The sequence below is a fragment of the Neoarius graeffei genome, chromosome 22 (genome assembly GCF_027579695.1).
Source record: "Neoarius graeffei isolate fNeoGra1 chromosome 22, fNeoGra1.pri, whole genome shotgun sequence".
NCBI classification, from domain to species: Eukaryota; Metazoa; Chordata; class Actinopteri; order Siluriformes; family Ariidae; genus Neoarius; species Neoarius graeffei.
In genome coordinates, this window is record NC_083590.1 from 52,401,199 (window position 1) to 52,420,548 (window position 19,350).

Consider the following 19,350-nt stretch of genomic DNA (forward strand, 5'->3'; position numbering starts at 1 on the left):
TTTTTTTTTACACAGTGTGTGTGTGTGTGTGAGAGAGAGAGAGATATATGCATGTAGATCAGAGCATCCTTGTGATGCAGAGATGGCGAGACGTCAAAAATAATTAAATTTTTATACACAGCACATCTGTCATAGGAACTGTGTAATATTTGTGAGAAAGTATGCATAGAAGATTGTGTCTAAGACATTAAACTAGGACACTGTGTGCACGCGCACGTGCGAGTGAAATCGCTGTTCCAAAACTTCACATGCTCCAATATCATTTAAGAGAGATTTAACTGCCAGGGGGGTGGTATGGTTTGGATGCAGTGTGTTAGCAGCACTGCTCCTTTTAGTGCAAGCTGATGTGATATTATTATGGGGTGGCAAGGACAGGTTCAATGGGTTTGAGTGGGTATCTGCTGTTGCCGTGGAGACAAATGCAAAGACATGACTAACATGCAGACAGACAGAAGGACTGCAGCACAGTGGGGGAATGTCAAACGAAGAAAAGCAACAAAACCAGAGGGGAAAAAAAAAAAAAAGAACGAACAAGTTATGAAATGCCAATCAATTTTCTTCTAAAAAGAGCAACACTAATTCATCATAAATAAATAAAACGAGTACAAGAGACTTTTTATGCATCATGACCAGACTTTGACCAAAGAGAGAAAACTTGAACATAAATTGAAGATTTTATGAGATGGTTTGTTTTGTAGCAACCCATCCTGTGTAAAACTAAAATCCCTCACAGGATCTGCCAGCGCCGCTGACGCACACGAGCGATTTAATGATTAAATGAATGAATATTAAGGAGTACACAAATCACTTGTTGCAAGTCTGAGTCAAGTGAAGTGCAAAACTTGAGACTTGACACCTATAAACTTTAGCTTATTACACATAAGAGGAAACAACATTTCAAGGAAAATCACTGTGGTGCACAGCAAACCACCTTCCAACTACTAAAATTATTATATTCTGCTGAATGACACCATCATCTGTCCAGTTTGGGCAAGACTGACCCTCACTGACAGGACAGGAACCCAAGATGGTTTTTTTGCTGTTGTAGCTCATTCACCTCAGTGTTCAATATGCCATCGGTGAGCAATTCATCTCAGGGTAAAGAAATGTCATACTTGATGGTTACAGAGCACAGGAATCCAAGCACTGTAGTGCTACAGCAAGCTATGTTGCCCCTTTTCCACCAAAGCAGTTCCAGGGCTGGTTCGGGGCCAGTGCTTAGTTTGGAACCAGGTTTTCTGTTTCCACTGACCAAGAACTAGCTCTGGGGCCAGAAAAACCGGTTCCAGGCTAGCACCAACTCACTGCTGGGCCAGAGGAAAGAACCGCTTATGTCAGCGGGGGGGGTGGAGTTGTTAAGACCAACAACAATAACAAGACCGCGAAAGATCGCCATTTTTAAGCGACAAGAAGCAGCAGCTGTACAAACGCGAAGTCATTTATTATTATTGTTGTTGTTGCCGCTGCTGCTTCTTCCGTGTTGTTTTTGCTTTGATATTCGCGCCAAGGTTTATGTAAACGTAGCGCCGTAACTGACGTATACAGCGACGTAATGACGTGGCTCCGCTTAGCACCGCGAGCGATGGAAAAGCAAACTGGTTCTCAGCAGGCTCGCAAGTTGAACGAGTTATGAACCAGCACCGGCTCCGAACCAGCCCTGGAACTGATTTGGTGGAAAAGGGGTACGTGACTTACATGAAAACGCACAACTAAAGAGCAGAATAAGAAAAGGTCTGGTGGGGCAGACACCTATGACGACTACCTCTCGGAAGCGGTTTTAAATTTCATCCATTTCACAGTGCTGGGGTTTCATCTGACAGCACTGAATTATGGGACCTTATGTCCAATCATGAATTTTCCACAGGTTGACTCAAACACCCAAATTCAATCCAGGGGGGGCACAACCCAGCCCACTCTGTAGCTCTTTATTTGCGTCTGGCTGCATCTTGAGGTGGAATATTTATTTACTCAGGAGTCAAGCTGTGTTCAGCATTGTAATAAAATGTTCAAGCTCAACACTAAAGAGCAGTCTTGCTCTCGAGGCATATTTAAAATAAAGTAACAATAAAACTACAGTTTGTAAATTTGCCAAATCACTGATTTCAATACCAAAAGTGCAACAGAACACATCAGAACAGACATCCTGATCCTCACCTGAGTGCTCGGCTGAGCTTGTCGTAATTCATCTGAGGTTTGCACTTGCGGGCACCCCATAGTCGAGCCACTTCATCCGGGTCCTTGATGACAAACTCACCGTAGTCACCCTGCCAGGCAATGACATCATGGTACTCCTCCTTCCTGAGCAGCTCCAGGATGAAATGCCAGAGCTGGATCTGTCTGGAGCCCGGGCTCGACTCTGGCTTGTACGCCCATTCCGGGAAGGCAAACCCTGCACAGTACGGACATGGAAACTGTTAAACGGTATCTGTAAAGCCCATGACCAAGTCAAGACCTGGTTTTACCTTTGCATACTACAACATGGGAAACTGGATGTAATTAAGAGAGTAAATTACCCTCACCCTAATTATTCTAAAAGAAACAATACCAAATACTTCAACTAAAGTTCTCTTTTACTGTTAATATATTTTTGACTAAAACTTGGGTTTAGCAGAATTTTTCTTCTTCTTATAAGAAGTACTGAACACAGCATCCTTGAGACTGAAGTCAAAACAGAACTCAAGCACTTAAAAAACTGTACACGTTCATGCGTTATCAACTGGACAGACTCAATAGCTTCTTAGAGAAAGGCCATACCCTGGGGACTGGCTACATTTTCTGCATTCATACTAGATGTAATATGGAAAGGAAAGCAAACATTTCTCTCTCACAGTCAAATAATATTGTCTGTGTACAGTCAGAACTCCAACAGTGCAGAATGGGAATACAGAAAAAGTCTCTAAACTATTAATACCAACCTTGTGTGAATGTTAAATACATCACCACCCCTGACTGAGTGTGATAACATGTCTCCTGATTTCAATTCCAGAAACCTGCAGTCAACTAAAGTGTTTCAGTTTTGAAGTTTACAGCTTTGGCCAAATTGACCTAAACCAGAGAGTTATTCAAACTTTTCCCCACATGAGCCCCACTTCCCAGTGTTTTTGACTTTTTTTGCTCAATATATTTTGGTGGTTTCCCTAATAAACACAGTTGAGCTGATGTTGACTATGTATTAATTTTGTTTTTTTGCTCAAAAGATGGCGCCGCGGATGGTTGCCTTGGTACTTTGCTCTCTTGTACTTTCTACGTTTTTGTGTATTTGTTGTGTTTTTTGCGCTTCTTCTCTGGTCACATACTCCAGAGAAGAACTCAAACATTGGAATAACACCAGTAAAGTTTTTTTCATCGGTTTTCATCGATCCGGAAAGTTTTCCAGAGCTACTTGTTGGAGGGGCAGCAGCTCTCTATGGTCTCCGCCGAGGACACCGGGGGAAGCGAGCCGGCGTGCTAGTCAGGCTGAGGCAGCGGGGGTTTCGCACTGCGCTCCCATCTATTCACCTGGCTAATGTCCACTCTCCGGCCAACAAGATGGACGAACTGCTGCTCCTCAACACAACACGGATTTTAACAGATCTGCTGCCTTGTGCTTCACCGAAACCTGGCTCGGTGGACACATCCCGGACACTTCTCTCCACCTGCCTGGATTTCACCTGCACCGAGCGGACCGCGAAACAGAGCTCACAGGGAAAACGAGGGGAGGCGGAGTCTGCTTTTACATTAACGAAGCTTGGTGTACTGATGTCACAGTTCTAAACAAATCATGCAGTCCTCATCTGGAGACATTATTCATAAACTGCAAACCGTTTTATGCTCCGCGAGAGTTTTCCTTGTTTATTCTAGTTGGAATCTACATCCCTCCTCAGGCTTGTGTTACTGAGGCATTACAACACCTGGCTGACCAGATAAACAACGTGGAGAAAAAAAAACACCTGGACACTTCGCTCATTGTTTTGGGGGACTTTAACAGAGCAAACCTCAGCCACGAACTGCCAAAATATAAACAGCACATTAAGTGTCCCACCAGGGACACTAACACTCTGGACCATTGTTATACCCTGTCCACACTAGGGATTTTGTACCGATATGAAACTACTTTCATACCACAACACCTGTCCACACTAGCAACTATACCGGTACTGTAGCGGTATAACTGTATCGGTACGAAACCCACAAATGTATGGGTGTCGTACCGGTACAGTATCGGTACTGTAGTGCTTCGCTGTAGTGTGGACAGATGAAGCGGCTCTGTATCGATACAAATATAATGCGCATGCGCAAAGTCACACACCTCAGTCGATGTCTTCGCCGAATAAAATAGTGAAGAACGGAGATTCGTTTGTTTCTTTCTCAACTGCCTCGCACGTTTTATACGATTCGACTGAATAAATGACCACCAGAAATACAGACTGTACACTGACAACAAAAAGCACACACACGCTGTTTCATCCGTACGGAAGCCGAGAGAGGCCCTTCATATATTCCTTTTTTTTTTTTTTATTCACCTTGTTATCCCGAGATAACGACATAATTCAGGATCTCGAGAAAACAACACAACTAATTCGAGATCTCAAGAAAACCGTTATTTCGAGATCTCGAGAAAACAAAATTATTTCATGATCTCGAGTAAACAGCTGAGAAATGGTTCATTCAGGTGCGCCAAGAGACTTGTGATATGCTGACTTTGGGGCTATTTCTCATTCTGTATAGACGCAACTTTGGTCATTAGAATGTCTGGAATAATCGATCACCTAATAAGGCAATATTTTGATCAGGGGTTGACACAGGGAGAGATTGCATCAAGTCTTTTAATAAGAGATAATTTCAAAATTAGTCCGCGGCACCTCCGCAGAAGACTGGCCCGGCTTCGTCTCTACCGACGGAGATACGGTGATCCAGCTGAGATCATGAAATAATTGTTTTGTTTTCTCGAGATCACGTAATAATTTTGTTTTCTCGAGATCTCGAAATAACGGATGCCATATATTCTCAGAAGGAAGTTACTCTGTAACCACGGAAACATTTCACGCATGCGCATTTCAACTACCGTGAAAGAAAACCACAAACATTTCTCACTAGTATGGACAGATGCACTAAACTGTACCGGTATACTTTGTATCGATACAGTTATACCACTTTCGTACCGGTATAAGTGTGAACACAGCAATACACTGTTTTAAAAGGACTCATACCACTCTGTCCCCCGTGCAGCCTTGGGACTATATGATCACTGTATGGTTCATCTTATCCCGTCCTACAGGCAGAAGCTGAAATCTGCTAAGCCTGTGGTAAAGGCGGTGAGGAGGTGGTCTGATGAGGCCAAAGTGGAACTACAAGCCTGCTTTGACTACACTGATTGGAGTGTTTTTGAGGCTGCAGCTTCAGACCTGCATGAGCTGACTGATACCATGACATCTTACATCAGTTTTTGTGAGGATGTGTGCGCGCCCACCAAGGAGGAGGCCTACAGAAGTGGGGACAGAGTCCTGTACAAACAGGCCAGAAACACACTGACGAAAGAGGTGAAAGCAGCTAAGAGGAGTAAAGGCCAATTTATGCTGACAACCCAGTCCTCGCAGATGGTGTCGCAGATGGCGTCTGCGTAGCCCCCCCCTTCGCAGACGCTCTGCGCGCACCTCCCAAAAATTGTGACCACCGCAGAAGCCTCGCAGACAGCGTCGCAGACAAGAGGGCTCTGATTGGTCCACTCTACATCCGCTGTACATGCACTTCCGCTTCCCTACTTTCCCGGTTTGGTTTGTTTTCACTACCGCCATTTTTAAAAACACAAGCGAAGATGGAGCAGCACAAAGAGCGGTTGATCGAGGAAGTGAGGAACTACGTACATCTATACGACTCCACTTCTAGTCATTATAAGTAACTGGAGGATAAACACTCCACTAACCACACCCACCAACTACTCCTAGCAATTTCGCGACTTCGCGCCCCCTTGCGTTGTGGCGGTGAATAACATCGCGCACGCCTATTACTCCCTGTTCAACGATAAATTACAACTGTCTGCGAAAAGCCATCTACGAAAGCCTTGTCGCAAGAACATGCAGAGGCCCTTACGTTGAAAGGATCAAAAACAGCCTTTCAGCCAATGATCCAGCGTCAGTGTGGAGAGACCTGAAGAACATCAACTACAGGAGACCATCCCCCAACACTGCAATGAACCATCAACTGGCTGACGAGTTGAATGTGTTTTACTCCAGATTTGACACATTCACACCTCTCCCCCCCCCGACATTCAAGACTCATTTACACCCCCTGCTATTCTGCCTCCTCTCGCCTCTGACCCCACACCAGCACTCAAAATCTGTGAAGAGGATGTTGGTCAGCTTTTTCGCAGACAAAAGATCAGGAAGGCACCTGGCCCAGACAGTGCGTCACCCTCCTGTCTGAAGGTCTGTGCTGATCAGCTGGCCCCCATCTTTACCCAGATCTTCAAAAGATCCCTGGAGCTGCGTGAAGTCCCCTCATGCTTCAAACATTCCACAATAATCCCGGTTCCCAAGAAAACCACCATCACAGGACTGAATGACTACAGGCCTGTAGCCCTCACATCTGTAGTCATGAAATCCTTTGAGAGACTGGTGTTATCACACCTGAAGGACATCACAGACCCCCTGCAGTTTGCCTACTGGGCAAACAGGTCAGTGGATGATGCAATCAATATGGGACTGCACTACATCCTGCAACACCTTGACTCTGCTGGACGTACGCCAGGATCCTGTTCGTGGACTTCAGTTCGGCAACACCATCGTTCCAGATATCCTTCACACCAAGCTCACCCAGCTCACTGTGCCCTCCTCCACCTGTCAGTGGATTATAAACTTCCTGACTGACAGGAAGCAGCAGGTGAGGCTGGGGAGCATCACATCCAGCACCCGGACAATCAGCACTGGCGCCCCCCCAGGGGTGTGTGCTCTCTCCACTGCTCTTCTCCCTTTACACCAATGACTGCACCTCAAGAGACCCGTCTGTTAAACTCCTGAAATTTGCAGACGACAACGGTCATCGGTCTCACCCGAGACAGTGACCAGTCTGCATACAGACGAGAGGTTGAACGGCTGGTCTGTTGGTGCAGTCAGAACAATCTGGAGCAAAACACGCTCAGAACTGTGGAGATGACAGTGGACTTTAGGAGGAGGCCCCCCCCGCCTCCCATCACCAACAACATTGTGACTGCTGTTGAAACCTTCAGGTTTCTGGGTTCCACAATCTCCCGGGACCTGAAGTGGGAGACCAACACAGTCACCATCATCAAAAAAGCCCAGCAGAGGTTGTACTTTCTGCACCAGCTCAGGAAGCTTAGACAGGTTGTCTAAGGAGCTGCTGACAATTCTACACTGCCATCATTCAGTCTGTTCTCTGCTCTTCCATCACTGTTTGGTTTGGATCGGTCATCAAACAGGACAAGAACAGACTGCAACGGACAATAAGGTCTGCAGAGAAAATTATTGGTGTCAGCCTGCCCTCCATCCAAGACCTGTACCTGTCCAGAGTCAGGGAGCGGGCAGGTAACATCTCTGCAGACCCATCACACCCTGGTCACAAACTGTTTAAACTTCTGCCCTCTAGGAGACGCTACAGAACACTGTACACAACAACCAGACACAAGAACAGGTTTTTTTTTTTCCCCCTCAGGTTGTCTCCGTGATGAACAGCTAAAACCGGACTCAAATATCAGTAACATCAACTGTGAAATATCTGCACACTCGTACCGTCATTCTGTGCATACTGTATATTTATATTTACTAATTCATCCTTGCACTATGCTGTCTATACATATATTTACCCTTCTACATGTACATAGCTTTGTTTTTTCTACGCTTTTTATCTGTTTGTACTAAGAGAGCTAAGTGAAACCGGAGTCAAATTCCTTGTGTGTGTTCACATACCTGGCAAATAAAGTTTTTTATTATTATTAAATGATAGTCAAGTTGGACATACACTATGGCCAAAAGTATGTGGACACCTGAGTAATGAACATCCATTTCCAAAACCACGGGTGTTAAGATTCAGCTCTTCCCTCTTTGCTGTTACAATAAGTTCCACTCGTCTTTCCACAAGATTTTGGAGGGTGGCACTGTGGGGATGCATGTTCATTCTGTTCAGCTGCAAGAGCATTAATGAGTTCAGGCACTGAGGCTCCAGTCCCAGTTAATCCCAAAGGTGTTCAGTGGGGTTGAGTTCAGTTGAGCTCTTCCACTTCAACCTTAACGCACCATATCTTCATGGAGTTCACTTTGTGCACAGAGGCACTGTCATGCTGGAAGAGGTTTGGGCCTCTTAGTTCCAGCGAAGGGAAATTGTAATTCTACAGCATACAGACACATTTAATACAACTGTGTGCTTCAGACTTGATGGAAGAACCCCACATATGGGTGTGATGGTCAGGGGTACACATACTTTTCACAACAGTGTACACTGAATTTTTATTTCACATGAACTAACCAAGTGGCTCCCCCCCTCCCACTTTATATCCAGTCTGTTATATTTCAGCACCTTTATTACAGTTTGGCAGAAATATTGAGCTCGGTGTTGACTACAGCAGATTATAATTCTGTATAGCAATGTGATTTAAAATTAGCAATTTGTTCCAGAAGGTCTCGAATGAGATTTATTCCATTTAATTATTCAACATTAAACAGTTAATCTTGCTCCCAAAAACAAAAAGCCAAGGGTTTGCCAACACAGTTGAGAGACACTCCGTGTGAACAGACTGAGGGCTTGAAGTGACGCTTGGTGGGATTCCAGGCTTAGAATGATGCTCTGCTAAAAGGGGATTTCAGTAACAATTATTAATTTTGCCAATAGCCTAGTCTTGGTCACTGCTGAAAAGCCCTATTGGCACACTCATTCTGAACAATTTAAATAGTAATGAATCAACACACTAAAACCTATGATAGACATGCTTTATACTTAGAAAAATGTGCTGAGAAGGACTTTGATGTAGAAAACCTAAAGGCTTTAAAAAAAAAAAAAAAAGGTCACAATGAACTCATGATCGAAGCAGCAGAATGAATTCAAAAGTCTACAGAAAAACATTGGCTGCATTTCTCTGGAAAATGTCAGACAATCTAATTGGTAGGAACTTCATCATGCAGCAAGACAGTCCTAAACAAGCTGCGAAGAAAACAAAAAAGACTTAATCGGGGAAAAAATTGAACGTTTTAGACTGGACAAAATCAATCACCAGGCCGTAACCCAACAGAACAGCATTACACCTCCAGAAGAAGAGACTGAAAGGAGAAACACCCCCAAAACAAACAACCGAATGAAGCTGTAGCACAAGCCTGAAAAAGCCTCATAAAAGAACAATGCAAACAGTTTGGTGCTGTCAGTGGGTCACAAGTTTGATGCAGTTACTGCAAGCAAGGGATATGCAACCAAATATTAAGACCGTCTGTTCCAATACTTTTGCTCGCTTAAAGATTGGGTGGTCTGCCACCAAAGATACTATGTTCCAAGTTGTTTAACACATCTAGATGTAAATATTAGGAATGAAAGCTGAAATTCCATTTAATATTAAAAAAAACAAACAAAAAAAAAACCACACACTGCTCAGAGAGCACAATATCCCCCGCTGGCAACTATGCCATACCTCTGGTAAAATGTGACTGAATTGAACAAAATTGCAATATGCGTATTACTGACAAAGAATCCCGTCAAGTTTCGTGAAATTCCTCCAAAAATTGAGAGAGGAGCTGATTTCAGAAGGTGACTACCCTTCCCAGGACAGACAGACATCGCCACAACATAATCCCCCTTCGGGCCTTTCGGCCAATGGGGGATAAAAACCACATCCACGACATATAGGTCAAGGGCGTTTCTAGCTATTGAAAGACCAGGGGCTAAGTCAAGTTTTCCTGGGGCTTGCATTTTTTTAAAAGGAGTTTGACAGATACAGTGGGGCAAAAAGTATTTAGTCAGTCACCAATTGTGCAAGTTCTCCCACTTAAAAAGATGAGAGAGGCCTGTAATTTTCATCATAGGTACACTTCAACTATGAGAGACAAAATGAGAAAAAAAAAATCCAGAAAATCACATTGTCTGATTTTTAAAGAATTTATTTGCAAATTATGGTGGAAAATAAGTATTTGGCCAATAACAAAAGTTCATCTCAATACTTTGTTAAATACCCTTTGTTGGCAATGACAGAGGTCAAACATTTTCTGTAAGTCTTCACAAGGTTTTCACACACTGTTGCTGGTATTTTGGCCCATTCCTCCATGCAGATCTCCTCTAGAGCAGTGATGTTTTGGGGCTGTCACTGGGCAACACGGACTTTCAACTCCCTCCAAAGATTTTCTATGGGGTTGAGATCTGGAGACTGGCTAGGCCACTCCAGGACCTTGAAATGCTTCTTACGAAGCCACTCCTTCGTTGCCCGGGCGGTGTGTTTGGGATTACTGTCATGCTGAAAGACCCAGCCACGTTTCATCTTCAATGCCCTTGCTGATGGAAGGTTTTCACTCAAAATCTCACGATACATGGCCCTATTCATTCTTTCCTTTACACGGATCAGTCGTCCTGGTCCCTTTGCAGAAAAACAGCCCCAAAGCATGATGTTTCCACCCCCATGCTTCACAGTAGGTATGGTGTTCTTTGGATGCAACTCAGCATTCTTTCTCCTCCAAACACGACAAGTTGAGTTTTTACCAAAAAGTTCTATTTTGGTTTCATCTGACCATATGACATTCTCCCAGTCCTCTTCTGGATCATCCAAATGCTCTCTAGCAAACTTCAGACGGGCCTGGACATGTACAAGCTTAAGCAGGGGGACACGTCTGGCACTGCAGGATTTGAGTCCCTGGCAGCGTAGTGTATTACTGATGGTAGTCTTTCTTACTTTGGTCCCAGCTCTCTGCAGGTCATTCACTAGGTCCCCCCGTGTGGTTCTGGGATTTTTGCTCACCGTTCTTGTGATCATTTTGACCCCATGGGGTGAGATCTTGCGTGGAGCCCCAGATCGAGGGAGATTATCAGTGGTCTTGTACGTCTTCCATTTTCTAATAATTGCTCCCACGGTTGATTTCTTCACACCAAGCTGCTTACCTATTGCAGATTCAGTCTTCCCAGCCGGGTGCAGGTCTACAATTTTGTTTCTGGTGTCCTTTGACAGCTCTTTGGTCTTGGCCATAGTGGAGTTTGGAGTGTGACTGTTTGAGGTTGTGGACAGGTGTCTTTTATACTGATAACGAGTTCAAACAGGTGCCATTAATACAAGTAACGAGTGGAGGACAGAGGAGCCTCTTAAAGAAGTTGTTACAGGTCTGTGAGAGCCAGAAATCTTGCTTGTTTGTAGGTGACCAAATACTTATTTTACAGAGGAATTTATCAATTAATTCATTAAAAATCCTACAATGTGATTTCCTGGATTCTTTCCCCCCATTCTGTCTCTCATAGTTGAAGTGTACGTATGATGAAAATTACAGGCCTCTCTCATCTTTTTAAGTGGGAGAACTTGCACAATTGGTGGCTGACTAAATACTTTTTTGCCCCACTGTACATCCCATGGAAATTGGAGACTTCTCAACATAGTTAAGCAAACATTTCACTCTCTTGATACAGTGCCTACAGATAAAGGAGACATACTTGGAAAAAAACAAGGAAAATTAGCTCTTTCAATCATTTACTGAACAAAAATATCAATTGATGTAATATTTTTCTGTGGAGAAAGTAGCTTCAGAAGCTAGTATTGTCCCCTTTAACAGAAATAAATTCTAGATGTTTTGCATAATTGTCCACCAGTCTCTGACATCCGCTTGCTGAAAATTTTCACCATTCTTCCATGCAACATTCCTTCAGTAGCAAGATGTTTGAGGGTTTTCTTGCATGTTCTTCCCTTTTCAAATCTCCCCACAACATTTCAGTGGGGTTCAAATCTGGGTTTTGACAAGGCTTAATGAAAATTACAGGTCTCTCTCATCTTTTTAAGTGGGAGAACTTGCACAATTGGTGGCTGACTAAATACTTTTTTGCCCCACTGTAGGTTGGGGAGGTTATATGCAACTTCACAAGAAAGATCACCCACACACATTCAAATGTTAGAACATCTTTATTACTGATTTTTGCACTCCTTTTTTAATTTATGTAGTTCACTTCAGTTTCTGTCTCATTATTAACACTCCATGTCTCAGGAAACTGAGGCGTGTGCTAATTGGCTTAAATATCACTAGTAAAATTTATCATCAGTTTAATAAAAAATACATAATTTCTCATAAATGCAGGGCTCGAAATTCACCGTGGTCCGGTCGCCCGAGGCGACTTAATTTGTCATTTGGCGGGTAATTCTTGTCACTAGCCAGCCCGGCTGGCTAGTTGAAAATAAGAAATATATATATATGAAGCAAAGATTCAGCCTAGGGCTGTGCGATATATCAAATATATTCGATATATCTCCGAAAATTCTGTGTGAGACACAGTACATAAAATTATTATATTGTAACTACAGAGTATTTTATGGTCATCTGCCGACTTGCGTTTGTTTCATGTTTGTTGCGTTTGTTTAAAACCTTTTCCGGTGGTTTTCTCCCTGTCCCTCAGGCAGTAACGTGAGAGGCTGCCTAAGAGTTTAAAAAAAAAAAAAAAACAACCCATCACACACTTCAACCAATCCCGGGCGACATCTCGGTGCTGAAAGGAACTTGCGGGAAGATTTTCTAGTTTCGGTTTACAGCGCTGACCCAGTTCATGCAATCGCTGGTGTTGCATAGGCTACCGTGTAAGCTCTGTCAATTTCAGCGACAAATTAAAAATGGAAGCAGATGAATTGGTTCCTAAAAGAACTAGTAAGTGGTCAGTCATCTGGCATTTTTTTGGATATCGCGAGGAGGACATGGAACAGCAAATGCCAATTTGTAAAGTGTGTTTAAAAAAAAAAAACAAAAAAAAAAAAACTTGTCATCATGAAAGGCAGCAGCACTACAAAGCATGTTGGACATATTTTGGATGCTATAGTCATGATAGTAAGTATATTTGTTTTCAATACTCATACACCAAGTTGCCAAGTTTCCAATATAATAATATTTGTTATTATATTATGGTGCTCTGTGTTGTTCTCATTTATGTATTTAACAACTGTATTAAAATACTCTGGTCTTGAAATAAATGCACATTAGTCATGAACAAATGGTAACTGCTCTCTTTTTTGCGTTATTTTTGACAGAAGTAAAATTCATACATGAACAAATTTTGGCGAGTTGGTTTTCTGTTTGGCTAGTTACTTTGGAAGGTAACTAGTCCGGCTGGCTGGTGAAAAAAATATATGAATTTCGAGTCCTGTAAATGTGTCTTCCATGTTTCACTCACACACACTTTTCTCCACTGCATCCAGGCTCAGTTGACTGCAGCAGCTTATGTTCTCTGGACAATACAAATTTATGCTGACATTAATATTGCGTGGCCGATTTTTTTTTTTTAAATGCCTATATATGCCAAGGACTGGCTATGGTATGGTCAGCTGGCTGGGCTATATGTAGCATGAAACATATGATTAAATTAATGTTAGGGCAACTGTTAGTGTTGACATGAACACAAATTGTTGTTGACTGGTTAAACAAACTTAGCTGGGGCAAACAGACCACCACTTTAGATATTCATTAAACCACTTGCACTTTTGAGCTTACCTGCACACTAGTCATACAGACCTTACGCAGTAAATTCAAAGGCTACATGGAACAGTTTTTGTGCATCAACATAATTCAATAGGTTACACTGTTGATATATTTAAAAACATACACACAGTCTATGACACCATGTTTTAGGGTGTATTCAGACCAGGATAGTTCGATAGTTCACTTGCTTTGGTCCGAACCAAATGTTTTTTTTATTTTTTCATTTTGGTGCGGTTCGCTTTCACACTGTACATTTTAGTAAGCGAACCAAAATGTGTCAACAAAGCCACGCGCCCTGAGGTCGTTCAGCTATTGGTCAGAGACGACACGCGCACAAAGCCTCAAGTTCAAAAGTAGTCATGGAGGCTTTCCGTGCTGTTATTCTTTTTAATGTCATCAAAGCTATATGTTTTTTCCAGTTTTTACTGTTTTCACAATTGTGCGATTACTATGCTGTTGTACAAGTAATTTATCAACGACGACTTCAAAGGGCAAGGCGGCTACGGAGGATAGCGCTGATGAGCACACATCATGTGACAGTTCTGGCTCTTCACGCAAGACGGAGGAGGTATGTGTCGGGATATTCGCCTTATCCATCGTAATAGATGAATTTCTTTTTTGCGTCGCTAGTACCGCCACTTTTTGAAAGAATGTCCCTGATTTTAGCAGACATTGTTCTGGGGAGTGCGTGAACCCCTTCTCCATTTTCTCACTGAATACAGCAAACACGTCGGCATTTTTGTGTGTTCTCTCCAAAAGCTCAGATATGTGGACATCTGCCCATATATCCAGAAGGGTACGCGTTTCTTCCTCGGCCCACGTTTGCCCCCTACTCATTTTTTGTACTCTGTAGTCTAACCTACCACTGGTCTGAATGACTGAACGACTGTTGTAAGGTTTCCTTGACAACCGAAACAGTGTTTGCACTTTGCGGTGGAGTGTCAAGACTCTGTTTCCCATAATGCTCGACAAACGACGGAAGCTCCCGAGGTACAAAAAAGCAAAACCGTCAGATTAGGTCCGGTCTGCTTTCACACCTCCAAAAGGTCCGCACCAGAGTTCCTTTGGTCCGGACCGAGTCCGACCTTGCAGCTCGGTCTCAGTCCGCTTGTTTGGTCCGGACCAGAGTTCGGCGGTTTGTATTCAGACCAACCCAAAAGGTCCGGACCAATGGAAATTTGGTTCGTTTAGTCCGGACCAAACAACGTAGGTGTGAATACGCCCTTAATCTTGAAAAATCCGGGGGGGGGGGGGGAAGACAGCGACACACACAACAAAGTCATCTTCCAACCAGTTCTGAATGTTGTTCTGTTGGCGGTTACCAAAATTTTGTACGTGCACCGTGTCGCGCTCAATTACGTCCCCCCCTTTTGGACGCTGCAAGTCAAGTTCCAATCCGTTTCAGTTACTTGTTTTCTATCAATCAATCTCTCTTTTTTTTTTTGAGGGCGAAAATACCTGGGGATATTGCTCCTACTGATAGGGCCAAAAGACACCACTGATGTAGGTAGGTTTGTGTCAAAACACAATGCTCTACATTTAATTAATCTAATTGCTTTATCAAGGTATATCTGCTTTTCACTTACACCAGGTTACCAGTAGCTGAACAATGGTGTCTCCCATGGACACAGAGATATTGAAATTGGATTATTAAGGAGAGGGAAAACCTGCTGGATTCGACAAACCCAGGTATGTTCTATAGCAACTATTAGGATTCCATCCTTTCTGCTGTATTATCAGTGTACAGCTTTAAAGTTCAGTGCACCTTCTATGAGAGTCAAGTGAAAAGCTTAATTTTTAAAATTTGCATCGTTTACTCCTCCATCACTAGTTTGTGGAGGTGCTACATTTTTGAGACATCTGTCCTTACAAGGTTTTCATTAATGCTACATGTCCAGAGTGCATGGTCTAAGATTTTATGGAATTATCATTAATCATTACAGTCGGTTTCTCTAATACATTTATCACTTAAGGTCTTCAACTGACTCGCTCTTAGTCATTTTTGATGCAAAACTTGCTGAAAACAAACCTGTGAAATATGCAGTTAAGACAAGTTTCCCACCTAAAGTAGATTTTATTTGCCTGCTGTGATCGACAGAAAGGTCACACCACACAGATGGAGCTCATACATGATGAGCCAAGTATGTGTGTGGGACAAGAGCTGGAACATGTGAGTGGGAACAGCACTGACTCATGGTATGAGTGAGCGTTTGTCATTCAGATACCATAAGTAAGGCACCTTTTCACTCAATTCTCATCCTTTTCTCTCTCCTCTTATTTGCTCCCTTGCTCTCATGACATCTAGCAACAAGAGACTTGTGACAAATGCACTTTAACTACAAGAAGACCAGATCATTACTGTAGGTACTTCACTAGTGACCCAATATATGCTTCGTCCCAAATAAATGGTCAGATTATGAATTAGTCACTATCAGCAGGTTATGGGACTAATGCAAAATCGACACACTGTTAAAAACCAGAGCAAGTTTAATTCTGGGCTCTCTCAGCAGAGCCCATTCCATATTTCATTACGTTGTCTATGCTGGAAATCCAACACAAGCACACCTCATTTTACTTGAGCTACTGATTACGTGAATTATCTGAACCAAACCTCATTTAGTGAGGAAAAGTATAAAAACCGCTGCTGTGGTCATCACTATCCCCTTGCAAATTACGTTTGGATGGCAAAAACCGTGCTAGTAATACCTTAAATTTAATTGCAATAAAAGATACTTATCATGCCAAGAGTTAAAAAGAAAAGTTTTGAGTGAGGAAAAAAGGGTTCAATTCTGGCTTTACTGGCAGAAGGATACAGTGAGTGTCAGGTTGCTTCCATCCTCAACATTTCAAAGGAAGCAGTTCATAAGAACTAGGGGTCGACCGATAATCGGCCTGGCCGATATATCGGGCCGATATTCTGCATTTTTAGGGTTATCGGTATCGGCCATAATTTCTACCGATATGCCGATAACATGCCTTTTTGCAGCCATTTTGTTCCTAACGCGACTGTCACTGCACGTCCTTTCCTGCACTCGCCTCTCGGAGTTCAAGAACACGGTCCCACCCACCACAACATCTGATTTGTTTGGCACAAGAGATACAGCCAATCGACACCCGTAGCTAACCGCTGTGAACTGTTTCAAGGCGCCCGTATGGGCACTCGGGCAGAAGCAGATCCCACTTCAAGGTAAGGACACGCTGCTTTTGCCGCAATAAGTCACAAACACACAAGTTGCAAAAGCACAACATTATATGTTTACATTCTTCATCTACTACTCGTTAAAATTGTCCATTTGCATCTGTGTAGCCAGGCAAACTTAGCTTATGGAAGGAAGCACTTGAATTAGCCTACAACCAACTAGTCTCGCTGAAACTACATGTCATGTTGTCCATAGTAAGCAGTCCCCAGCATAACGTAGGCTGCAGTCATTTTTAAATCCCCGTCTGGAAACGTTGTGAATGTGTCAGTAGTTCTACTCGAACAGTAGAATGACAGCCATACAGAGAGGTGGTCAAGGGAAGACGAAATAAAACATAGTGTTTGTGTTCTGTAGGCTAGCGCAAGCCTACTGGCTGTTTGTTATGGTGATGAGTGACTTCATGACGTGACTCGTGCTCAGAAAGCGCATTGCACTTGTATATGTTAGGTAACTTTATAAAGCGCTATTTGAACATTTAAACAAGCCAGGTGTGACTAGTATTTATAATTCTTGCGCAAGTGATTCTCCTCGCTAGCGCTTCTGATTCGGAAAGCGATATACTCTTAAAGGAGCAGCCGCTCCTTTTAACCAGAGCTTTTAACATGCAGAGCAACTGTGCTTCCTTCACTACAATATAATCCTAAATTGGGAATATTAGGCTTGGGCATTCAAAGCATTAGAATGTAGATGGTTACTTGTTAAGTTGTTACATAATAGGGAGCGATAGCCGACTTTGTTTGATTTTACTTTTTAAAAAATGCTGCAGGCAGCTCCCGACACTTGATTTGTTATTTAAAAACTACTTGAAGTTGGTAAGTCTTACTTAGTTCTTAGTGTAAAAGAATCCAGAGTGTATTTTCATTTATTTTCCACTGAAAATGGTGAGCTGTAATATAGTAGGGAGTGAGTTTTTATTTTATTGGTGAATATTTTATTATTATTTTATTTCTCATTTTATTCTAACTAATGTTTGACTTTATTGTACAAATGCTGCCGGCATCTCCCTGCACAAAATTTCATGTTCAATTTTACAATTAAACATACATTTCATGGATATGAAGGTCTGTGTCAGTGTGTGCCATGTTTAATTTCATGTGAATTATAATGTTTACATTTATCGGTTGCACATATCGGTTATCGGCATCCCAATTCCATAATAATCGGTATCGGCCCTGAAAAAAAAAAAAAAAAAAATCGGTCGATCCCTAATAAGAACAAGGTCAAGCAGCAGACAATAAGGAGTCAAGTCATTTGTGTAGGGCTTTTAACAACAGACATTGTCACAAAGGAGATTTACAGAAAATTAATTACTTTAAACATGAGCTATTTTATCCCTGATGAGCAAGCCTGTGGCAACGGTGGCAAGGAAAATCTCCCTCAGACGACACGAGGAAGAAACCTTGAGGAACCAGACTCAAAAGGGAAGCCATCCTCATTTGGATGATAACAGACAGCATGATTATAAATAACTTGTTTCTATAACCATCTATAGTCTCACAAAGAACAACTGGTCTAACCAGGAAATTCATTATAGTTTTATCATGAAGTCTAGTTTGCTGAAGTTATCAACTGTTCATTGACAGAGACTTGGAGTGCAAAACTGTTCATGACAACTGCATGTGCAAAAAAAAAAAAAAAAAAAAACATGAAGGAGCGCGAGAGGGAATATGTTGTGTTCATGGGCGCCGCCAGGGGGGGAAAGGTTAGAACAATTCTTGGGGCCCAGCACTGCCATGGGGCCCTTTAAGGGGCTGATAATATGCTTTTAATGATTTTAATAAGACTTTTGAAATAACAATGCAATATTCCATCTGGTAAAATGAGCTAATTGAACAAGGTTGTCTATTTCTTGAGTTCTTCAACATAGTCATTTAACCCTCCCCCTTTTGCGAAATGGTACGGTCCAGTTCTGGTAGAAGCGCGATGCGTTAAATCTGTGTGCTGATCAGTGCAACGCTACTTGCTGCTGTGTCGCGGTGCAGCAGCCAGCCAGCCAGCAGTGGAGTGCGTACAGTCTATGATTGCTAAATATGAAGAGTGGCTGTCAAAAACGTAAAGAAAGGCAGCTGAAAGCTGAGAGGGACCGGAGAGGCAGGCAACTGGTCACTCAGTTTTTCCCAAAGAAAGGTAGCTATCGCTCACGTGTTTTCAAAATATTAGCGAATGGTAAATGAACAGTATGAACATGGTTGGATTAGCCTATCAAGAGAACACTTTTACAGTTTGTACAGTGACATTTTTTCCATTTTAATAACTGAACTGACTTGTGTGATAAACAAGATGAAATATTACATTATGCTGGTGCTAATAACCAGTTTCATAACTAATGGGGTGCCCTAAATATGCACAGATTCAGCCTCAGGGGGACCTCCGCCCTACCAAACCACTGAACCCCCCTTTGGAGAAGGAGGTAAGCAGCAATACAACCCATAAATGCTTTAGGATTGAAGTTTTTAATGAGCGAGCGCCATATACAGTTTGCTAGATTAAAGTGTTGCTAATAGTTTGCTAGATTAAAGTGTTGCTTA

At 42.5% G+C, this 19,350-nt stretch overlaps 1 protein-coding gene across 1 annotated transcript in view; it reads right to left on the reverse strand.

The window, feature by feature from the left end:
* The window catches only part of erf (Ets2 repressor factor), a 65,901-nt gene that overhangs the window by 12,015 nt on the left and 34,536 nt on the right, over positions 1–19,350 (reverse strand). The window contains exon 2 of the mRNA XM_060904943.1: positions 2,155–2,389. Coding sequence (XP_060760926.1) covers positions 2,155–2,389 — 235 coding nt within the window. The remainder of the gene's footprint in view (positions 1–2,154; positions 2,390–19,350) is intronic.